The 21372-nt window shown below is 41.4% G+C and overlaps 1 protein-coding gene and 1 non-coding gene across 2 annotated transcripts in view; both read right to left on the bottom strand.

Moving 5' to 3' along the window:
- The window catches only part of LOC125237819 (zinc transporter 2-like), a 38433-nt gene extending 21020 nt beyond the window's left edge, over window positions 1-17413 (bottom strand). The window contains exon 1 of the mRNA XM_048145015.1: window positions 17100-17413. Coding sequence (XP_048000972.1) covers window positions 17100-17231 — 132 coding nt within the window. The 5' untranslated portion in view covers window positions 17232-17413. The remainder of the gene's footprint in view (window positions 1-17099) is intronic.
- Trnat-cgu lies at window positions 15821-15892 on the bottom strand. The gene has a single exon. It is a non-coding gene; the product is annotated as a tRNA-Thr (tRNA).
- Window positions 17414-21372: the final 3959 nt, after the last annotated feature.

Below are 21372 nucleotides of genomic sequence, written 5' to 3'. Positions count from 1 at the left end.
TCCACACATCCATCTCAACATTCTCATTTCCGCTACGTGCACTCTCCTTTCATCCTCCACCTTTGTCGCCCAGCATTCAGATCCATACAATACAACAGGCCTCACAATCGTCTTGTAGATTTTCCCCTTAAGTTTAAGGGGCATCCGTCGATCGCATGTTGTCCCTGAGACCTGTCGCCATTTCATCCATCCCGCATTTATTCTATTTTTCACGTCACGGTCGATGCTTCCGTCATTTTGGAATAATGACCCAAGGTACCGGAAGTCGGAGCAGACTGGTAGGTATACACCATCTAAGGCAATAGGGGAAAAACTGGATAGACCACCGAAATCGCAGAACATATGTTCAGTTTTGGTTCTACTGATTTTCAGTCCCACACTTTCCAGTCTTTCTTGCCATTTTCCCAGTCTGCTCTGGACCTCAAGTGCATTTTCCCCAACAAGAACAATGTCATCGGCGAACAGCATACACCAGGGTGCTTCCTCCTGTATGTCCGATGTCAGAGCATCCATAACCAGGAGGAACAAATAAGGACTTAAAGCCGACCCCTGGTGTAGACCTACCGCCACATTGAACTTGTCGGTGACTCCAGCTTCAGACCTGACGTGAGTACTAGCTCTATCATACATCGCCTGAACAAGCCTCACATACTTCTCTGGCACTCCCTTCTCTCTCTGTGCTAAACCTGCTGCTACTGGCTACTTAATGGCAAAACATTCTAGCAAGTAGTAGTATAGATTACAAGCCCATGTCGGGTAACTCTTGGGATAATGCCATATACATACTTACCTATCAATCATCATTTGTACAGTTTGTCAATAAAGTGTTTCTATTCTATTCTTATACATAGTCATAAATCTGATTAGAATGGTTATGTAACACGACAAATACTTACAGATATTAGTTTCATTTTGGCAAGATTTCAACAGCACTCGACATACAATTTAATTATTTAATAGGTATGTAACAAGTTCGATCTACTCCGTTTAAAACACAGTCACGAACGTATTTTTAATACAACTTGATCTAGAAATCCGTTATAACTTATAACCGAACATCGCAAAACTACAAGTCAATTAAAAAAAACGAAATTAAAACCATGGCTGGCTGCTAGGCTTGCTACTTAAAAGGTTGTAACCGCAGCAGAATAGTGAAGAGATTTCATCTTTGTGGCGAACGTCATAGAGTGCACAATAGTTGTGTGTTAGTTTTAAATTTAGAACTTTAGTGCAGTGTTTTGTTTTGAGGGTAGATTTGAAACGTTCTTCGGTGATAGAAGTTGATAAGTTCGGGGCTCTATAAACTCGCTGACAATCGCTACACTGCGGCTTTTTATATAGACTATTATAGACGGCCAAGCCAATCTTGACACTAAAAAACGCGGCAAATTTGAACCGGCTTATTGTCTACATAAAACGCGTGCCTTTCTAACATTTAACGTTTGTGGCATCAGCGAGCCATAACCAAAGAGTAATATAACACCCATAAATCAATCAATCAATCATCAATGTATGTCTCGGTGAGAACTGCTGTGGAGGTAAATGCATGTTTACCATATACTTAAGTTACTTATTATACAAAATTATGTACATTTAACTTTGTTTGTTCTCCTAATAAATAAATAACACTTAAAATAATAGCATAATAGCAACACTTACTGTTCTCATACGCAAGTGACTCAATACTTGCCTACGTTACGGTTTACATAGACGGTGGCGCCCCTATTAATATCGACTCTTATAATGCAGGTTCGAATATAGAAACCACCACGGCAGATTTAAAGACGTTTATTGTCAAGAAAACCGAACGACAGTAAATATTACACAAACAGTAAGGCAAGCGTTAGCTAAAACTAAGAAATGGAAAAAACTAAAAGCAATGAGTTGAATGCGTCACAGTAAATATTAACAGAACAGTACGGCAAGCTAGTACCAAAAGTGAGAAATAGGAAAGCTAAACAATAAGCAACAAGCGTAAATTATTATTGTGCAAATATTAACATTAAACAATGTTAGCAAATGAGAAAACTAACTATAAAAGTTTACAAGAGAATATAATAATACAGTGCAAGTATAACTTTAACAAAGCTAAGCGTTTCGAAAATCAAACATGCGCAAAAACAAAGCAACAGAGTTTAACTAATAATTTTACTTTAACAATTAAGCGACAAGCTAAACTTAGCATTTACAACTAAAACTAAAACATATTAGAACTTACGGTTCTTATACTAATATGCATACGAAACGTAGTGCAATGCCAAACAGATATCCCGTGCTACGGAAGTATCGCTCAGCGCAACTACACCTAAGTACAAAGTGTACATCCTAGCACTTAGAAAATACGTCGCGGCTGACCGGCATGTACCGTGCTACGGAAGCAATACCGGGCGGTCGCGATGCTTTGCTCGTCAAGTCAGCTACTCCGTCCCATGTCAATGTGATCGGATCGCTGCGCGAGACAAACTGAGCGAGCGCCGGTCGCGCGGTGGCTTATAAAGGCCTGGCGCGGGCGAACGAGCGGGCTGCGCGCGCGCGGGGTAAGGCGGGTTACTAGTACCGGGCTCATTGAGGAGCGCTTATCGCTCATATTTTTACTACGCGCGGTGGTTTCTGTTTACGTTGCATTATAATCTCCCCCTCTGGCTCCGAAGACGTCTCGGCGAGGAAGCCAGATTATCTTGTTGACGGGGTTGACGTTGACGACCACGCGGGCGCGAAGTGCGCTGGGGTGCTTCCTTGGCTACAGGTTTCTTTGGAGGACGACCTCTTTTGCGGATTGGTATAGCAGGTAATGGCAGTGGGCTATCTTTATCGCATTGGTATGGGCGCAATGCTGAGGCGTGATACAATCCAATACTACAGTCAGGATGGCTAGGGTCGGCAATATGGAAGGAACTTGGTCCATGGCTGCTGAGGATCGTATATGGACCATCTCTTCGAGGTGCGAACTTTGCACTAAATCCTTGAGCGGTTTTACTGACGGCATGAGTTTCTACCATCACTCGATCTCCAGGCTTATAATTTGGACAATTTCTTCTACTCTTGTCGACGTATTCTTTTCTCTTCTCTTCCTTCATTTCTTGAACTTCTCTTACTCGTTTCAATGTTTCAGCTAGAGTTAGTAACTTCGGTGTTATTTCCGGTATGAAGTTTTCTGACAGTATAATCTCTCTTAGATCATGCTCATTGTCATCAGGGGTTCTCAACTCACGACCAAAGGTTAGATAAGCAGGTGAGTGGCCAGTGGTTGAACCTGTCGCAGTGTTCATTGCGAAACGAATACTCGGTAGCTGCTCAGACCAGATACGATGATTGTCACCTACGAGTATGGCTAATTGCGTCTTCAGATCTCTGTTTTTCCTTTCAACAGGATTCGTTTCAGGGTGGTACACGGGAGTAAACGCATGCTTAATCTTGAGGACATACGTTACTTGTTGCATTACAGCGCTGACAAATTGGGTACCGTTGTCACTAATCATCCTTCTTGGCATTCCATAGCGCAAGAAGATCTCGTTGATAAGTGCCATTGCGCAAGCTTCCGCTGTTGCACTCTCTAGTGCAAATAGTTCAACCCAACGAGTACACAAGTCTTCGACTATCAAAATCCACGATTTGCCATCAGATGATGTCGGTAACGGGCCAAACAAATCAAAGGCAATTACTTCAAACCTCTTGTTCATAGCTGTGGTCTGGAGTAGTCCAGCTGGCTTCATGTTAGAAGGCTTATATCTTTGGCACGGTATGCAGTTGCGGACGTAATTTTCGATGTCCTTTCTCATGCCTTTCCAAAAGTATCTCATACTGATACGATTATAGGTTTTCTCTGCTCCGTAGTGTCCTGCTGTAGGCTCGTCATGGTAAACAGAGATAACATCTTTCTGCTCTTGTACTGGAACAACAAGCTGACTATTTTCAGCGTCACTGTCGGGGTTATATCTGTACAATATACCGTTGTTCATGATATATCCTTTATGACTCCAGTATCTTGCATCTTCTACTGAGCTTCCTTCTAAAGCTGTAATAATTTTCTTTATATCTTCATCTTTCAACTGTTTCTCTCTTATCTCTTTTGGACTTTTCGTAGGTGCATCTACTACAACGCTACATATTCCACAACTCTCTTTGTTGTCCATATCACAGTTAGGACGTGACAACCTATCAGCAACAACATTAGTCCGACCTGGTATATATTTTATAGTTAAGTCGAATGGCTGCAACTGTAGAGCCCATCTGGCTAATCTACCGGTTGGAGATTTTAGCGTCATAAGCCATCTCAAAGCTTGATGATCAGTCATGATCGTAATCTTCGTACCTTCTATATATCCACGGAATTTGTTTACTGCCCAAACGACGCTCAAAGCTTCTCGTTCAGTAGTCGAGTAGTTGCGCTCTGCCTGATTTAACAACCGACTAGCGTATTCCACGGGATGCTCTTGTTCTCCCTCCCCCTGCACTAAAACTGCACCGATGGCATAGCTGCTGGCATCTGATTTGATTATATAAGGCTTAGAATCATCAGCCTGTGCCAAAACGGGAGCTGAAACAAGAAGTTTCTTTAAAGTCTCAAACGCAGTCTGCTGTTCGCTTGTCCAAGTCCACTCTGTGTTCTTCTTTGTCAAACGTGTGAGAGGCTCAGCAACTTTAGCGAAGTTTGGCACGAATCTTCGGTACCAAGAGCAGGTTTGTATAAAAGACAGTAAGTGTTTAAGGTTAGAAGGCGCGGGCATCTTTAAAATAGAACTGATCTTGTCTGAATCGAGTTCCAGTCCATCCGCTGTAATATAGTGGCCAAGATACTTTATCTTTACGACGCAGAAGTTGCACTTTTCTCTATTCGCTGTTAAGTTGTACTCCTTTAAACGAGCGAATACATCTTGAAGATCTTTTAAATGTTGCTCAAACGATGTTGACATGATAATAAGATCGTCGAGATAAACTAAGAGTTTTATATGACTCAGTGATATACGGAAACCATCCATAAGCCTCTGAAATGTGGCTGGGGCGTTCCGGAGTCCAAATGGCATACGGAGAAACAAATACATGCCAAATGGCGTGACAAAGCTAGTTTTAGCTTGATCTTCGTCTTTAACTTTGATTTGCCAATAGCCAGCACGCAAGTCTATGGTAGACATGAAAGACGTTCGTTTAGCGTTGTGCAGAAGGTCATCAATACGAGGCAAGGGATACACGTCAGGTGTTGTGATAGCGTTTAATTGTCTATAATCAACGCAAACTCTAGTTCCCCCATCCTTCTTAGGAACCATAACAACAGGTGCGGACCATGGTGACTGGCATGGCTTGATTATCCCTTCTTCAAGCATTTTGCTGACTTCCGCTCTCAAAATTTCAGTTTTTGCTGGCGGTAAGCGATACGGTGGTACAGAGATGGGTCTATGACTTCCAGTGTCGATGACATGCTCTGTATGCGTCGTTGGTTTTCCGTTTGGAATAAAAATGTCTTCGTGTTGACTTATCAACTCGTTCAACTGCTGATCCTCCTCGAGACTGAGAACTCGTTCAGCTACGTCAATAGAGGCAATATCTGTGCTCGGAGTTCCAAAAAGGTTTCTGGAAACAGGCAATAACTCTATGTCATCTTCGTCAATAGCTCTCATCGCATCACGCTTCAAGACATCTATGATAGGAGAGTATCCATCGAGCAGAATGTTACGTTGACGTTTAGGTGGAGTGCGCGGTTCAATTGGTATTAGAGGTCCATAATTCTTAAGAATCTCTTCAGGTGGTAGCTGGCTAGAACTCATGCTTTGAACAGAGGTAGAAGGGGCTTCATCAGCTAGTTGTGGCTCAAGCTGTCGCTTAACGGCCATCTTTGGGGAAACAGTCAACCCAATACTGAAGGACGGTCCATATGGACGCTCAAGACTAATTTCAGTCGTTGATGTAGACTTCTTCGGAGTCGTACACTTCTCTGGAAGTGATAAAGTTGGAGAGAGTAGTTCTGGCAACGAAACTTCAGATACTACTTGGCTAATAAGAGTTTCTCCTATATCTTCCATCATCAAGTCGAAAACTTTGGATGGCTCATCTAAAAATCGACATGTGAGCTGGGGAATGTTCACAACCATCAGAGAGTCGGTTATATAGTCAACCCCTAGGTAAGTTTTCGTATTACTGGGTCCTGGTAGTACAACCAGTAAAGTGGGTACGGCTTTACCATACACACATATAGGAACAGAGATGGTGTGAACGTCTTGCATCTTCGGTACACCATCTGCGAGGGTTATATATCTCCTTTCTTGCTTAAACTTGTATCCGTCGTCTGTAAGTCTTCGATACAACTGATATGAGCAGACACTGGATTTCGCACATGTGTCAACATAGCCAATTGATTCTATGTTATCAATCTTGATAGGAACTGTAGGCCTTCGGTGTGTTCCGGATAAGTTAATTGAGCAGATTTCCTCTAACTTAACTTTCTCAGTACTGCACTTCGGACACCGACTTCGGACAACGCCTGGCTCACCACAACCGTAACACTTGAATTTTGGCTTTGCAGGGTCCAAAGGAGTAATCGACGACGTCGTTGATTGACTAGGCTTTGCTTCTGGTTTCTCAGTAGCCTGTTCGTTCCTTCGTAATAGCTTTCTGCAAACGTCAGCTGTGTGACCTGGTATTCTACAGTAATTACAGCGTGACTTCAATTTTGTGTTGTGACTGGCTACTGGTTTGTCCATCTTCGCCGCTTTTTCACTTAAACTGCGTTCAACATGTCTGGCCTTTTCAGATAACTCTTTAAAAGTAGTTATTGTGTCTCTGTTTATTTTATCCCTGATCTCAAAACGTAATTGTCCAAAAACCATATCTATCTCGAGTTGCTCTGTGAACCGAGGTGATGGTAACTGTGCAATAAGTGCTCGCTTCTTTTGTATAAAAATCTCTGTTGGAGTATTCTTGTCTTGCTTAATCTCAATGATATCCTGTAGGATTGCATAGGTAGGCTTCTTTGGTGCGTAAGCGTGTCGTAAGCGATTTTCAAACTCCTTCCAAGTATCTATCTCATGCTTAACACCTTGCCACCAAACTGCAGCATCGTCTTGTAATATCAAGGGTAGCCCCTCGAGGATTGCGCTATCTTCTAACTCTTCAACTTGCATAAAGGTAGAAACGCCTGATATGAACGCTTCCACTGCTGTAGGGCTTCGAGTGCCATTGAATCTTGCGGGACATTTGCTAAGTAATGTTTTCTTTTTGCTACTGCTACCAACCGCTTGTAGGAGTTCCCTGAACTGTTCTGTCGTTAGACTCATTATTTGTGAAGTCTCCGTCGGGGACGTGCCGGTTGACATCTCTAGCTTGACGTCCTTGACGACCTTCGTCTTGATGGATTTCTCAACAGTCCTAGGTCTTAAGTTATACCGTTTGGCCTCCACGGCTGGGCGCCAGATTATAATGCAGGTTCGAATATAGAAACCACCACGGCAGATTTAAAGACGTTTATTGTCAAGAAAACCGAACGACAGTAAATATTACACAAACAGTAAGGCAAGCGTTAGCTAAAACTAAGAAATGGAAAAAACTAAAAGCAATGAGTTGAATGCGTCACAGTAAATATTAACAGAACAGTACGGCAAGCTAGTACCAAAAGTGAGAAATAGGAAAGCTAAACAATAAGCAACAAGCGTAAATTATTATTGTGCAAATATTAACATTAAACAATGTTAGCAAATGAGAAAACTAACTATAAAAGTTTACAAGAGAATATAATAATACAGTGCAAGTATAACTTTAACAAAGCTAAGCGTTTCGAAAATCAAACATGCGCAAAAACAAAGCAACAGAGTTTAACTAATAATTTTACTTTAACAATTAAGCGACAAGCTAAACTTAGCATTTACAACTAAAACTAAAACATATTAGAACTTACGGTTCTTATACTAATATGCATACGAAACGTAGTGCAATGCCAAACAGATATCCCGTGCTACGGAAGTATCGCTCAGCGCAACTACACCTAAGTACAAAGTGTACATCCTAGCACTTAGAAAATACGTCGCGGCTGACCGGCATGTACCGTGCTACGGAAGCAATACCGGGCGGTCGCGATGCTTTGCTCGTCAAGTCAGCTACTCCGTCCCATGTCAATGTGATCGGATCGCTGCGCGAGACAAACTGAGCGAGCGCCGGTCGCGCGGTGGCTTATAAAGGCCTGGCGCGGGCGAACGAGCGGGCTGCGCGCGCGCGGGGTAAGGCGGGTTACTAGTACCGGGCTCATTGAGGAGCGCTTATCGCTCATATTTTTACTACGCGCGGTGGTTTCTGTTTACGTTGCATTATACTCTTTTTTTAACAGGCTGTAGGGGACCGTCCACACTCAAGAGACGCATGTCCGCCGACGCGGAACGGACGTCAGCGCCACGCCGCCTGAATGTAATTTAAAAAAACCGGCCAAGAGCGTGTCGGGCCACGCTCAGTGTAGGGTTCCGTAGTTTTCCGTATTTTTCTCAAAAACTACTGAACCTATCAAGTTCAAAACAATTTTCCTAGAAAGTCTTTATAAAGTTCTACTTTTGTGATTTTTTTAATATTTTTTAAACAAATGGTTTAAAAGTTAGATGGGGGGGGGGACGCACTTTTTTTCCTTTAGGAGCGATTATTTCCGAAAATATAAATATTATCAAAAAACAATATTAGTAAACCCTTATTCATTTTTCAATACCTATCCAACAATATATCACACGTTGGGGTTGGAATGAAAAAAAATGTCAGCCCCCACTTTACATGTAGGGGGGGGTACCCTAATAAAACATTTTTTTCCATTTTTTATTTTTGCACTTTGTTGGCGTGATTGATATACATATTGGTCCCAAATTTCAGCTTTCTAGTGCTAACGGTTACTGAGATTATCCGCGGACGGACGGACGGACGGACGGACGGACGGACGGACGGACGGACGGACAGACAGACATGGCGAAACTATAAGGGTTCCTAGTTGACTACGGAACCCTAAAAACGTCTCCTCAGTACATTTTGTATAGGAAGGACGCGCAAGGGACGTCGCTTGGCGCGCCCCAGCCCCAGACGACGCGTCGCTTGGCGCGCGCCGCGCCGCCTGGGGGCGCGTCTTACGTTTTTCCTATACAAAATGTACTGAGGAGACGTTTTTTTTTAAATTACATTCAGGCAGCGTGGCGCTGACGTCCGTTCCGCGTCGGCGGACATGTGTCTCTTGAGTGAGAACGGTCCCTATAGGTAATCTCCTTACTCTAAATATTGTCTGAAAACAATGTTCTAAACGGCGCCATTAAATTATTTAAGCCCGCCTACGTCGCGACTTGGTCGCGAAGGACAATAGTTATTTGTTATACAAGGGAGCAAAGTTGTATTTTAACGCCGAGTGTGGAATTTAAAAACGAGCAAGTGAAAGGATTCTATAGTTGAACCACGAGCGAAGCGAGTGGTTCGAGAATAGAATCCTGAACTTGCGAGTTTTTTAACACACGAGAAGTAAAATACATTTGCACCCGAGTGTAACACAAAACTTTTCCCCTCATTATAGCGAGGAAACTACAACGCAAAAAATGCGTTTATCACTGCTTCCAGTAGTTCCACAGGTGGTAAATCATCTTTATTACTAGATTCACCTACTTTTATCAATTTTAAAGCAGTTAATTTGACTTTATTCAAGGTCAAATTACTTTACCCACTAGTGGATAAAATTCGTTTTTACCCGCTGGTATTAAAGGACAAAACACGTGTTTCCGAGCTAGTGAGGGGAAAAATAAGTTTCAAAACGTCTTATATTAGTAGAATCGGTATAGCATACGACCTTATGACAAGACAGTGTTACTTTAGATAGCTACTAATTCGATTAATGGCAAGGATTTTAGTGTTTTAATAAAAATGACTTCAGCTTTCACGCAGCTCCACTCGTGTGTAAAGTTAGGCAGGCCGGGGGGCCGATTTTTGAGTCTCACGCCTTCGAATTCAGAAAATTGTCACTGAAAATAATAAGCAAGTCGTCGTTTTCAACCGGTATTTTAGTGACAAAATACCGTATGCGAGATTCATCGCCCAAAATCGCCCCCCTGGGTGCGTAGCCGAATGGCACAAACGCTCACGAATCGAAACGCTTGTAGATAAATATCTATCTCTATCGCTCGTGCGTATTGGCGCGACTGAGCCAGACTACCTTTCGTGGTGTTTCGTTTTCGTTTCGCGTCGCAGGAATGCCATTCGGCTACGGCACCTGGATCTAGGGGGGAGCGAGCCGGAGCCCATGCCCTGGGCGCCATGTCCAAGAGGGGTACCAATTCGAAATTCGTCAAGTCCAAGGTGCGCCAAATTTGTCATTTTTTAGTTTTTAGGCTATGCGCATGCGCCCATGGGCAACTTTGTCGCCAGCATTTTTTTTTTTCAATCTATGGGCCTGGGGCCACTAATTGAAACTGCTCACAAACGTGTGTGCAGTTTCATACTAGCCCATAGACTGAAAAAAAAACTTTCCAGCGACAAAGTTGCCTATATAGTATTTAAATACCACATCTCTGTTCTTGCCATTGCCACGGCTTAAGCGAAACTGTTGCCGTACCCAACAATCATATCACCCTTATGTTTTTTTTTTTAGTTTATAGCTGTTGGTAGTGCCAACGGCCCTCCCTATCGATACGGGCGACCGTTGGACTTTGCATTTAAAGGTTCCCGCTAGTGATACGGGTAACCTTATTGTGAACTGATTTATCACCCTTATGTATTAGGTATCGTTATCAAACATTTTACAGTAAAATCTGAATCCCGCTTTAACAAAGTAGTAGTAGTAGTAGTAAAACACTTTATTGTACCAGAAAATAATACAACACACAGGAAAAGAGCTTATTATAAGTACAAAGGCGAACTTATCCCTTTAAGGGATCTCTTCCAGTTAACCTTTGAGCAATTGAGGGAGAATTGGAGATGGTAGGCATACAGTACAAACGGCGCAGGAAACGGATTCTAGGTAATAATAAATTATAACTTACACTAACATGCAATATATACGAATAAATACATAATATACAACTATACAAATAGCAAATGACATAAATATATAATATATAAATTAAATATATATTTACATAATAAAAGCTACAACTACAAAACCGCATACATCCAATACCTTAGTCTTCATCAGAGAGCCAAAGCTTTTTTATTAGATTAGCCTTCAGCGACGCGACCGACTGACACTGTCGAAGAGATAAAACTGTATAAACGGCCTGGCTTTGTGTAGGCTATGGATGTTATCAGCTTTGTTATGCGGGGTTATTGTTAGGATAATGTTCATAATGCTCATAATGGGCTCACTTTATTGTATTACATTACCTATCTTTAAGCTGTCGCGATCAAAGGGAAGCCTGTGATAAGTCCTAATATACCATTTTACACTACATTTGGTAAAGCGCTGGTAGCCTAGCTATTAAGGCCCATACATACAATCACGCCTGTATCCCAAGAAGGGGTAGGCAGAGCACATGAAACTACTCAAGTTTCAGTGCCACTCTAGGCAAATAAGGGGTTGAAGGAAAACGAAACTGTGACATTAAGGCCTAGGTATTGTAATTAAGGCCCTTGTCCCGTGACATTAAGGCCCTAGGCATTGTGATTAAGGCCCTTGTCCCGTGACATTAAGGCCCTAGGCATTGTGATTAAGGCCTTAGTCCCGTGACATTAAGGCCCTAGGCATTGTGATTAAGGCCATAGTCCCTTCAAAAGCGAGTATGCGATGAGCTATAAGTGATAGAAACGAATAAAATATATCGTCTCTCCTGTGTAAATATAACCTAACTACAACATTAAAATTTTGAAAAAACCCCCGACCGCGACCTAGTGGACCGATTTTCATGAAACATGGCTAAGAACACTCCCGACTAACTCAGCTTTCAAACAAAAAAAAACTAAATCAAAATCGGTTAATCCGTTCAAGAGCTACGATGCCACAGACAGACACACACACAGACAGACAGACAGACAAACAGACAGACAGACAGACAGACAGACAGACAGACAGACAGACATACACACAGACAGACACGTCAAACTTATAACACCCCTTCGTTTTTGCGTCGGGGGTTAAAAAGAGAGAGCGAGCGATTTATTAGTTCATCGCTCGGCGACGAACTATAACTCGCTCACGCTATCATCGCGTCTCTTTTGTGATTTTTTCTATATTTTTTTTAAATTATGGTTCAAATGTTAGAGGGGGGACACGTTTTTTTTAACTTTTGTAGCGATTATTTCCGAAAATATTAACAATATCAAAAAATCAATTTCGGAAACCCCTATTTAACCCCTATATTTTTAAATACCTATCCAACAATATATTACACGTTAGGATTGGAAGGAAAAAAATCACTCCCACTTTACGTGTAGGGGGGGGGGGGGGGGGGGGGGGGGGGGGGGGGGTAACCTAACAAAACATTTTTTTCCACTTTTTATTTTACCGCTTTATCGGCGTGATTAATATACATATTGGTAGCAAATTTCAGCTTTCTAGTGCCAACAGTCACTGAGATTATCGCGGTTCCTAGTTGACTACGGAACCCTAAAAATACTTTCGGCAGTACATGTTAGCATTCAACCATATGTTAATCAAATTTTGTAATCAGCCACGAAATTGGCAATGTAAATTCCAATTAGGGGCGCGTGATACGCGTGTCGGTGTCGCACTTCACGCGTTTGCACCTACGGATCGAAAATGAATGGATTTTAGGAGAAAATCGGAAAAATCTACGATTTTGTATTAATCTTGCTACCCTAACTCAGCCACGACATTGGTCTAAGCGCGGCAGCGGTGAGCGCTCACCGCTGTCGCGCTTAGACCAATGTCGTGGCTGGGCCGTAACATTGCTGGTATAATAGAATCGTCCCACGATAAGTCTGCATAGGTTTTAATAGCCCCGCCTCTGCAAGGGTTAAGTAAACGTCATAATTTCATCAAAGTTTGACGTTTAAAATAACATCTGCACTGGCGAGGCTGTGAAAATCATTGCAAACTTATCGTGGGACGATTCTAACAAGCGGATTCTAGTCTGTTCCAAAAAGGCAGATGCTGCCGCGTGAACATAGGGCGGCATCTTGAAATGTTTGACCATTCGCGATATCGTGAATTTCAATAATAAGCAGAATTGGCTCATAGTGTAGAATTGGAGATATTATTCCATTAAAACTTTTTCTACTCCCGAACTGTTATTCGTCATTTATAGGGTAGGGTCGGGGTTGGCTAATAAGCAGAATTGGCTCATAGTGTAGAATTGGAGATATTATTCCATTAAAACTTTTTCTACTCCCGAACTGTTATTCGTCATTTATAGGGTCGTGTATAGATCTTTAAAACCCTACATAAAAGTCTATTCCCCAAAGCCAGCCCCCGCCCACTTCCCGCGCACGCGCAGTAACGAACTAATTAAAACGCATTGTTTGGTTCGGTAACCATGGCAACGCATTGCTATAACATTACTGCGCGCGTGCGCGGGAAGCCGGCGGTGATGGCTTTGGGCAGCTGGCTCGAGCGCTGGCAGTGTAAACCTTTGCGTCAAAATACAGGAAATAGTGTGAATTTCACGAAAGTTATTCTATAAAACTATTAAAAATGCATGGTCGTAGAAAAGGTATTGTATGTTTACCTGGATCAAAGTGGCGTCTTTATTAACAATTTTCGGCTTCGCCTCAAATTGTTACCCCACGCCACTCACCTTTTTGACCTTCTTTAAAAGCCGGTTGCATAAAATACCACAGACAGACTCACAAACTTTCGATTAGCGAAATCGTAATATTAAAAACTCTATCCTCTAGGCCGATTTTTGTAGTTTTAAGCTGTCGACTTCGTGTCATTCATTCAACAACATCGCCACTAACTAGGCATATAAATTGCACTAATAGGAGATAAACTTGAATGACTACAAAATCTAAAATCGGTCCCTGATAGGCTGTCACAAAGTGGGAATTACCGAACATTTCTTAGAATCTAGAATGAGTGCTTTTTCCTTATGTTGATAGTGGAATTAGCGGACGACCGCTTCTCCAGTCAACCACACACAGACATAGGTAGTTCTAATTTTACACACGTTAATTGTTGCAGGTAATTTGTCATTTCAGTCATTGGAGACTAAGCAATGCTGGGAAAACATAAAAGATGCGCGTTTCCAGTGATAAGACTTAGATAGATCGATTTTTCCCTTTAGTACCAATTCGTAACTAAAAATTGGCAACCGGCTTCGAAACGGGTAAAATATCCCGTATTGTAACTGGTTACAGAATGGTATTTTTTTTCCGCCATGAATACATGATTTATTCGAATAATGCTGACATTGAGTATTTTTTAGGGTTCCGTAGTCAACTAGGTTGAACCCAAAGTTTCGCTCTGTCCGTCTGTCCGTATGTACACCGTTCTAGCTTCAATTTGGTAGAAACTCCGATCAGTAACTCGGGCCTAATTAGAAGGAATTTTATATTCCCGTTCTGTAGCCAGTTACAAAACTTAGTTACCAAACGGTACCACGCTGGCCCAATACGTAACCGGATGCAAACCGGGAATTACGATTCCCATTTTGTAGCCAGTTACAAAACGTAGTTACCGTTTGGTACTACCAGGGGCGGCTCACTCCGCAATTCTATCGCCGCGCTAGAAGTACATGCCGGCGGCCGCGAGTTCGCGGCCCATTCAGTGGTGACGACCTTCGTGTGTTAATGTAGGTAAGAATTTAGAATGGCGACATTTTGTGAACATCAAAGGAGTGAGCCTTCTGTACTTGTACTATTATATATACTGTGGTACTACTCGGGTCCAATACGTAACTGGCTATTAAAAAATGGGAATCAATATTCCCGGTTTGTAGCCGGTTACGAAATTTTACCAAGCGGTACTAAACCGATTTTTCTCCCACGTTAACCCCCATCCCATATACTGAGGTATCGCGCCTTTCAGTAGCAAATGGCTAAATCAAATTATTATATTAAATATTTTTTTATTTGTTGTTTTTAAAGTAGTAGACTACACATGACTTTATAAACAACAAATAAAAAAGAAATTTAATTATTTGATAATACAATCAATTATCTAAACAATATAATTGTGAACATCTTCGCAACTCCAATATATCTGATAGCCATGTAAATTATCATACATAATACATGTAGTTTTCTGTAGTGTAAATACATAGATAAGCAAAGTCCATTGTGCGGCCTAGTTCATGTCGATAAATAGGTACTTAAGCAGCAATGTTAACATCACAAATTCATTAGTGTATTTAGTGTATTAGATTGTTACTTGTGAGAATAAAATGATTATTACATGTCTAATTGTCTACTACAAACATTTGAACTTAGTAACATTTAAACATACATAGATAAATTACATAAACTTACACCTGTATTCCCAAAAAGGATAAGAAGAGCACATGAATTCAACTGTTCAAGTTTCAGTGTCACTCTTCATAATATGTATATATAACAAATTAAATTAAAAACTCACGTTATTTATGCATGAGCCCTTATCTCACTGCCTCGCATTTTTTACTTTGTACTGTTTAAATAATTATGATTTGTATGAGCTCGGAATTTTATTTATAAACATTTGGATGAAGATACGGAGGCAATAGGAACAAGGTGATACTTTTACAGACTAGCCAAAGGCAAAGATGTGGCCTATGATGGATTGAGCTCGCCTAGATGCCTGTACACCCTTGATTTGAAAGTTGGGTCATATGAGCTCGGAAATATAGACGCCATCAAGGAATGATTTCCAAGTAGAACAATATAATTAAACAGTGTTATTATCATAAATTTAAATAGATATCATACACGAAAGAAAAAACACGGGGCCCACTGGTGGCCGAGCCGGGAATCGAACCCGGGTCTTCAGCTTACGCGGCTAACGTCCTCACCACTAGACCACCCGCCCGCCGTGGTACCAAAACAAAACAAATCAAAAGAACAAATCGAAAAATATTCAATAAAATAATTTGATTTGTTCCCTAGTTGTAGTGTTATTATCTTAGTTACTATTTAGATATTACATTATTTTTGTGATAAGTTAAGTTTATCTGTTATATCTTATCACATAATAAATAAAAAATGTTAAATATTATTGTCCTACTGAAAGTGTGTTTCAGATGTGTACTGTTTGTTAAATGAGAAACATATGATATTTTTTGAATAGTGTATACATGCTTTCGTAGTTGAAAGAGTAAAAATAGTAAAATTTATCATGAAGCCTGCAGGCAATATAGGCAAATAAAGAAAAATAAAGGTTTTTTGTTCTATTTCTAATGCTGGGATATGCAGATGCAATACGCTACTAGACTCGTATCAAATTTAGCACATCAAGTTATTGTTTTCTGTAGTATTTGACTTAAGAAATCAATATTTATAGCTTGCGGGGATTAAAAGTGCGTGATGACTTCGTATTTTTAATTAAAGATGTGTGTATGTTTTTTTTAAATTATGGACTCCAGCGGTGTTGGCCATTGGAGTGACGTCACATAATCCAAATCAACTATGGAAATCAGAGGTACTAATCTAATCTCCATAGAAGCAATCTCTATTGTATTAAAATTCATAGTCGTTTCTCAGCTGTGACAGTGTCAAATATTTTTTTTAAATATACTGACGTCATGTCATAGATATTCTATAGATTAATATGGCTGATGTTGTTTTTGCCTGATCACGTAAAAGTAAACTTTAAATAGTTTTTTTGCAGGTTTTTAAGTTGTAATAAAATATGGTTCTATTTTTTTTCGTTTAATTAGACAGTAATTAATAATATAAGACATACTTTTAAAAAGGGCCAAGTAGCCTATATAAGCATGTTTTATAGTCAAAGTGTGCTACTCAGAAAAACATGTTCAAATTAATAAAATAACAGGGAAAGCCCAGAAATATAGCCCATACATCAAGTTAAACAAAACCTTGCAAAAACGGATATTAAAATAAGATAAGGTTTTACAGTTCTGATAAAACAATGTTATCACAAAAATTGTGACAATAACTATGATAAACTGACGATATAGTTTAATTTTATATTAATACACAACCATTTTACAATTACATCTATTGGAATTTGGGGAATAATATTGGAACAATTAAAATTTTTTTAAAAGGTCACGTACCTCTGAGAGCAAAGGCGCTCTGTCCAAATGCTCGGAAGAGGCAAAGGCTGATTCGAAATAGACTCCATGGTCTCCAGACTCGTATCTGGAGCTGCCCTCGTCCCACATCCTAGCTTCAGGCTCGTCAGACATTCTGGCGCCGTCACTACTTGCAAAGAAAACTATTCACACCATCACTACACGAGTGTATGCTAGACGACTAGAGTACGGCCTTATTTGATAGAAATTAATTAGAACATTTGATCACTTTGTCTAATTCATTAGATTATTATTCAGAAAAAAACATGAGACAGTGTCTGCGTCGTGATAAAATCGCGAAGCGAACGTTTATCTACAGACGAGTGATTATGGCTGTCAAAGTGAAATGTCAATAATGTCATTGCGGTGCGTTTTGTTTTTGCACAAAGAGACGCTTTAATCAGGGACCGGCCCGCTATCCCTTATACGGGGTTTTGTATGGGTATTTCGTTAGGCTTAACTTACCCTACCCTTTTGACGCGATACCCTTTCATTTTGCTTTTAAAGCCCTAACGAAAGCGCTTACCTAAAATAGCCCAATACCCTTTCAAAACCCTTATCATCGGCTCAGCCTAACGCCATAAGGGTAAGCCTTATATTGAGTTTTATTTGCTTTCCCTTATAGAGCATATCGTGCGAGTTTAAATCCTGTACCTCGCTCATAAGGCACACATTACTCCGAACGAAATAACATACGATCGTTACCTACGGCGGTACTGTGTGTGATATTTGCGCGTTTCTGTTTGATGGAAATGGGGTTGTCTATTGTTTGCCCGACAGTCATTTAACATAATATTCATTTGCCCGAATCTAACTTGCCTGAATTTCATTTGCCCGAATGATTTGTTTACCATAAAAATCATATGACATACTCGTTGTTTATCCGAATATTACCTTCCATAATCATACAATGCCATACTATTTGTTAGCCATATTATTAAGTGCAATAATATGGTTTCATAGAATATTCAAACGCCATAAGCAATTATTGCCATATTATTACCTAACCTAACCTACTTTCTGATAGCAGTTTCATTTTCCAGGGGTCACAGTTCTAACCTAACCTAACCTACTTTTCCAGCAGTTTCATTCTCCAGGGGGTCACAGTTCTAACCTAACCTAACCTACTTTCTGATAGCAGTTTCATTTTCCAGGGGGTCGCAGTTCTAACCTAACCTAAACTACTGTCTGATAGTATTTTCATTTTCCGGGGGTCACAGTTCTAACCTAACCTAACCTACTTTTCAAGCAGTTTCCTTTTCCAGAGGTTCACAGTTCTAACCTAACCTAACCTACTTTCTGATAGCAGTTTCATTTTCCAGGGGGTCACAGTTCTAACCTAACCTAACCTACTTTCTGATAGCAGTTTCATTCTCTAGTCCTTCTAGTACCTATTATAGTAATTTTCGATTCTGCCAAAGCACATTATGGAAATTGGCTTTTCTGGACGCTAATTTGTATGACAAATGATGGTATGGAATGTGGTAATTACGGATTTCGATGATTCTGACAAATGGCATTATGGAAACTGACTTTATGGGAAACAAAGTTTCTGGCACTAGATTAATATAGTAAACAATGATTATGGCATAAGATGTTATGAGAAACAATATTATGATTGTTGAATAGGATGGCAAATAAAATTATGGCAAATGAAATTCTGGCAAATGGGGGTATCCCTGGAAATGGCTGTAGATAAAATAAGGTTCAATTTTCAATACCAAATACAATAAATAAATAGTTATGAGAGGCTCCTGCTTTGCTCAGGTGTCACACAGGCAAACGCTGCTTTTTAGGGTTCCGTAGTCAACTAAGGAACCCTTATAGTTTCGCCATGTCTGTCTGTCCGTCCGTCCGTCCGTCCGTCCGTCTGTCCGACCGCGGATAATCTCAGTAACCGTTAGCACTAGAAAGCTGAAATTTGGTCCCAATATGTATATCAATCACGCCAACAAAGTGCAAAAATAAAAAATGGAAAAAAATGTTTTATTAGGGCACCCTACATGTAAAGTGGGGGCTGATAACTTTTTTCATTCCAACCCCAACGTGTGATATATCGTTGGATAGGTATTAAAAAATGAATAAGGGTTTACTAAGATTGTTTTTGATAATATTAATATTTTCGGAAATAATCGCTCCTAAAGGAAAAAAAAGTGCACCCCCCCCTCTAACTTTTGAACCATAACTTTAAAAAATATGAAAAAATTCACAAAAGTAGAACATTGTAAAGACTTTCTAGGAAAATTGTTTTGACCTTGATAGGTTCAGTAGTTTTTGAGAAAAATATGGAAAACTTCGGAACCCTACACTGAGCGTGGCCCGACACGCTCTTGGCCGGTTTTTTTTATCGGACTTGTCTTGATGAGTACCCGAAGTCTAGCTGATGCTGAACCCTGGCTGCACCTAGGGAAACTCGGGTTTAGTGTAACACAGGCAAACGCTGTTTTCGTCATCGGACTTGTCTTGATGAGTACTCGAGTGAGCAGTACCCGAAGTCCAGCTGATGCTGAACCCTGGCTGCACCTATGGGAACTCGGGTTTAGTGTAACACAGGCAAACGCTGTTTTCGTCATCGGACTTGTCTTGATGAGTACTCGAGTGAGCAGTACTCGAAGTCCAGCTGATGCTGAACCCTGGCTGCATCTAGGGGAACTCGGGTTTAGTGTAACACAGGCAAACGCTGTTTTCGTCATCGGACTTGTCTTGATGAGTACTCGAGTGAGCAGTACCCAAAGTCCAGCTGATGCAGAACCCTGGCTGCACCTATGGGAACTCGGGTTTAGTGTAACACAGGCAAACGCTGTTTTCGTCATCGGACTTGTCTTGATGAGTACTCGAGGGAGCAGTACCCGAAGTCCAGCTGATGCTGAACCCTGGCTGCACCTAGGGGAACTCGGGTTTAGTGTAACACAGACAAACGCTGTTTTCGTCATCGGACTTGTCTTGATGAGTACTCGAGTGAGCAATACCCAAAGTCCAGCTGATGCTGAACCCTGGCTGCACCTAGGGGAACTCGGGTTTAGTGTAACACAGACAAACGCTGTTTTCGTCATCGGACTTGTCTTGATGAGTACTCGAGTGAGCAATACCCAAAGTCCAGCTGATGCTGAACCCTGGCTGCACCTAGGGGAACTCGGGTTTAGTGTAACACAGGCAAACGCTGTTTTCGTCATCGGACTTGTCTTGATGAGTACTCGAGGGAGCAGTACCCGAAGTCCAGCTGATGCTGAACCCTGGGTGCACCTAGGGGAACTCGGGTTTAGTGTAACACAGGCAAACGCTGTTTTCGTCATCGGACTTGTCTTGATGAGTACTCGAGTGAGCAGTACCCAAAGTCCAGCTGATGCAGAACCCTGGCTGCACCTATGGGAACTCGGGTTTAGTGTAACACAGGCAAACGCTGTTTTCGTCATCGGACTTGTCTTGATGAGTACTCGAGTGAGCAGTACCCAAAGTCCAGCTGATGCTGAACCCTGGCTGCACCTAGGGGAACTCGGGTTTAGTGTAACACAGGCAAACGCTGTTTTCGTCATCGGACTTGTCTTGATGAGTACTCGAGGGAGCAGTACCCGAAGTCCAGCTGATGCTGAACCCTGGCTGCACCTAGGGGAACTCGGGTTTAGTGTAACACAGACAAACGCTGTTTTCGTCATCGGACTTGTCTTGATGAGTACTCGAGTGAGCAATACCCAAAGTCCAGCTGATGATGAACCCTGGCTGCACCTAGGGGAACTCGGGTTTAGTGTAACACAGACAAACGCTGTTTTCGTCATCGGACTTGTCTTGATGAGTACTCGAGTGAGCAATACCCAAAGTCCAGCTGATGCTGAACCCTGGCTGCACCTAGGGGAACTCGGGTTTAGTGTAACACAGGCAAACGCTGTTTTCGTCATCGGACTTGTCTTGATGAGAACTCGAGTGAGCAGTACCCAAAGTCCAGCTGATGCAGAACCCTGGCTGCACCTATGGGAACTCGGGTTTAGTGTAACACAGGCAAACGCTGTTTTCGTCATCGGACTTGTCTTGATGAGAACTCGAGTGAGCAGTACCCAAAGTCCAGCTGATGCCGAACCCTGGCTGCACCTATGGGAACTCGGGTTTAGTGTAACACAGGCAAACGCTGTTTTCGTCATCGGACTTGTCTTGATGAGTACTAGAGTGAGCAGTACCCAAAGCCCAGTAGATGCTGAACCCTGGCTGCACCTAGGGGAACTCGGGTTTAGTGTAACACAAACAAACGCTGTTTTCGTCATCG

This window comes from Leguminivora glycinivorella, chromosome 22, assembly GCF_023078275.1.
Source record: "Leguminivora glycinivorella isolate SPB_JAAS2020 chromosome 22, LegGlyc_1.1, whole genome shotgun sequence".
Lineage (NCBI taxonomy): Eukaryota > Metazoa > Arthropoda > Insecta > Lepidoptera > Tortricidae > Leguminivora > Leguminivora glycinivorella.
Note: the sequence above shows the minus strand (reverse complement) of the source record. Positions and strands in the feature narration are given on the sequence as shown.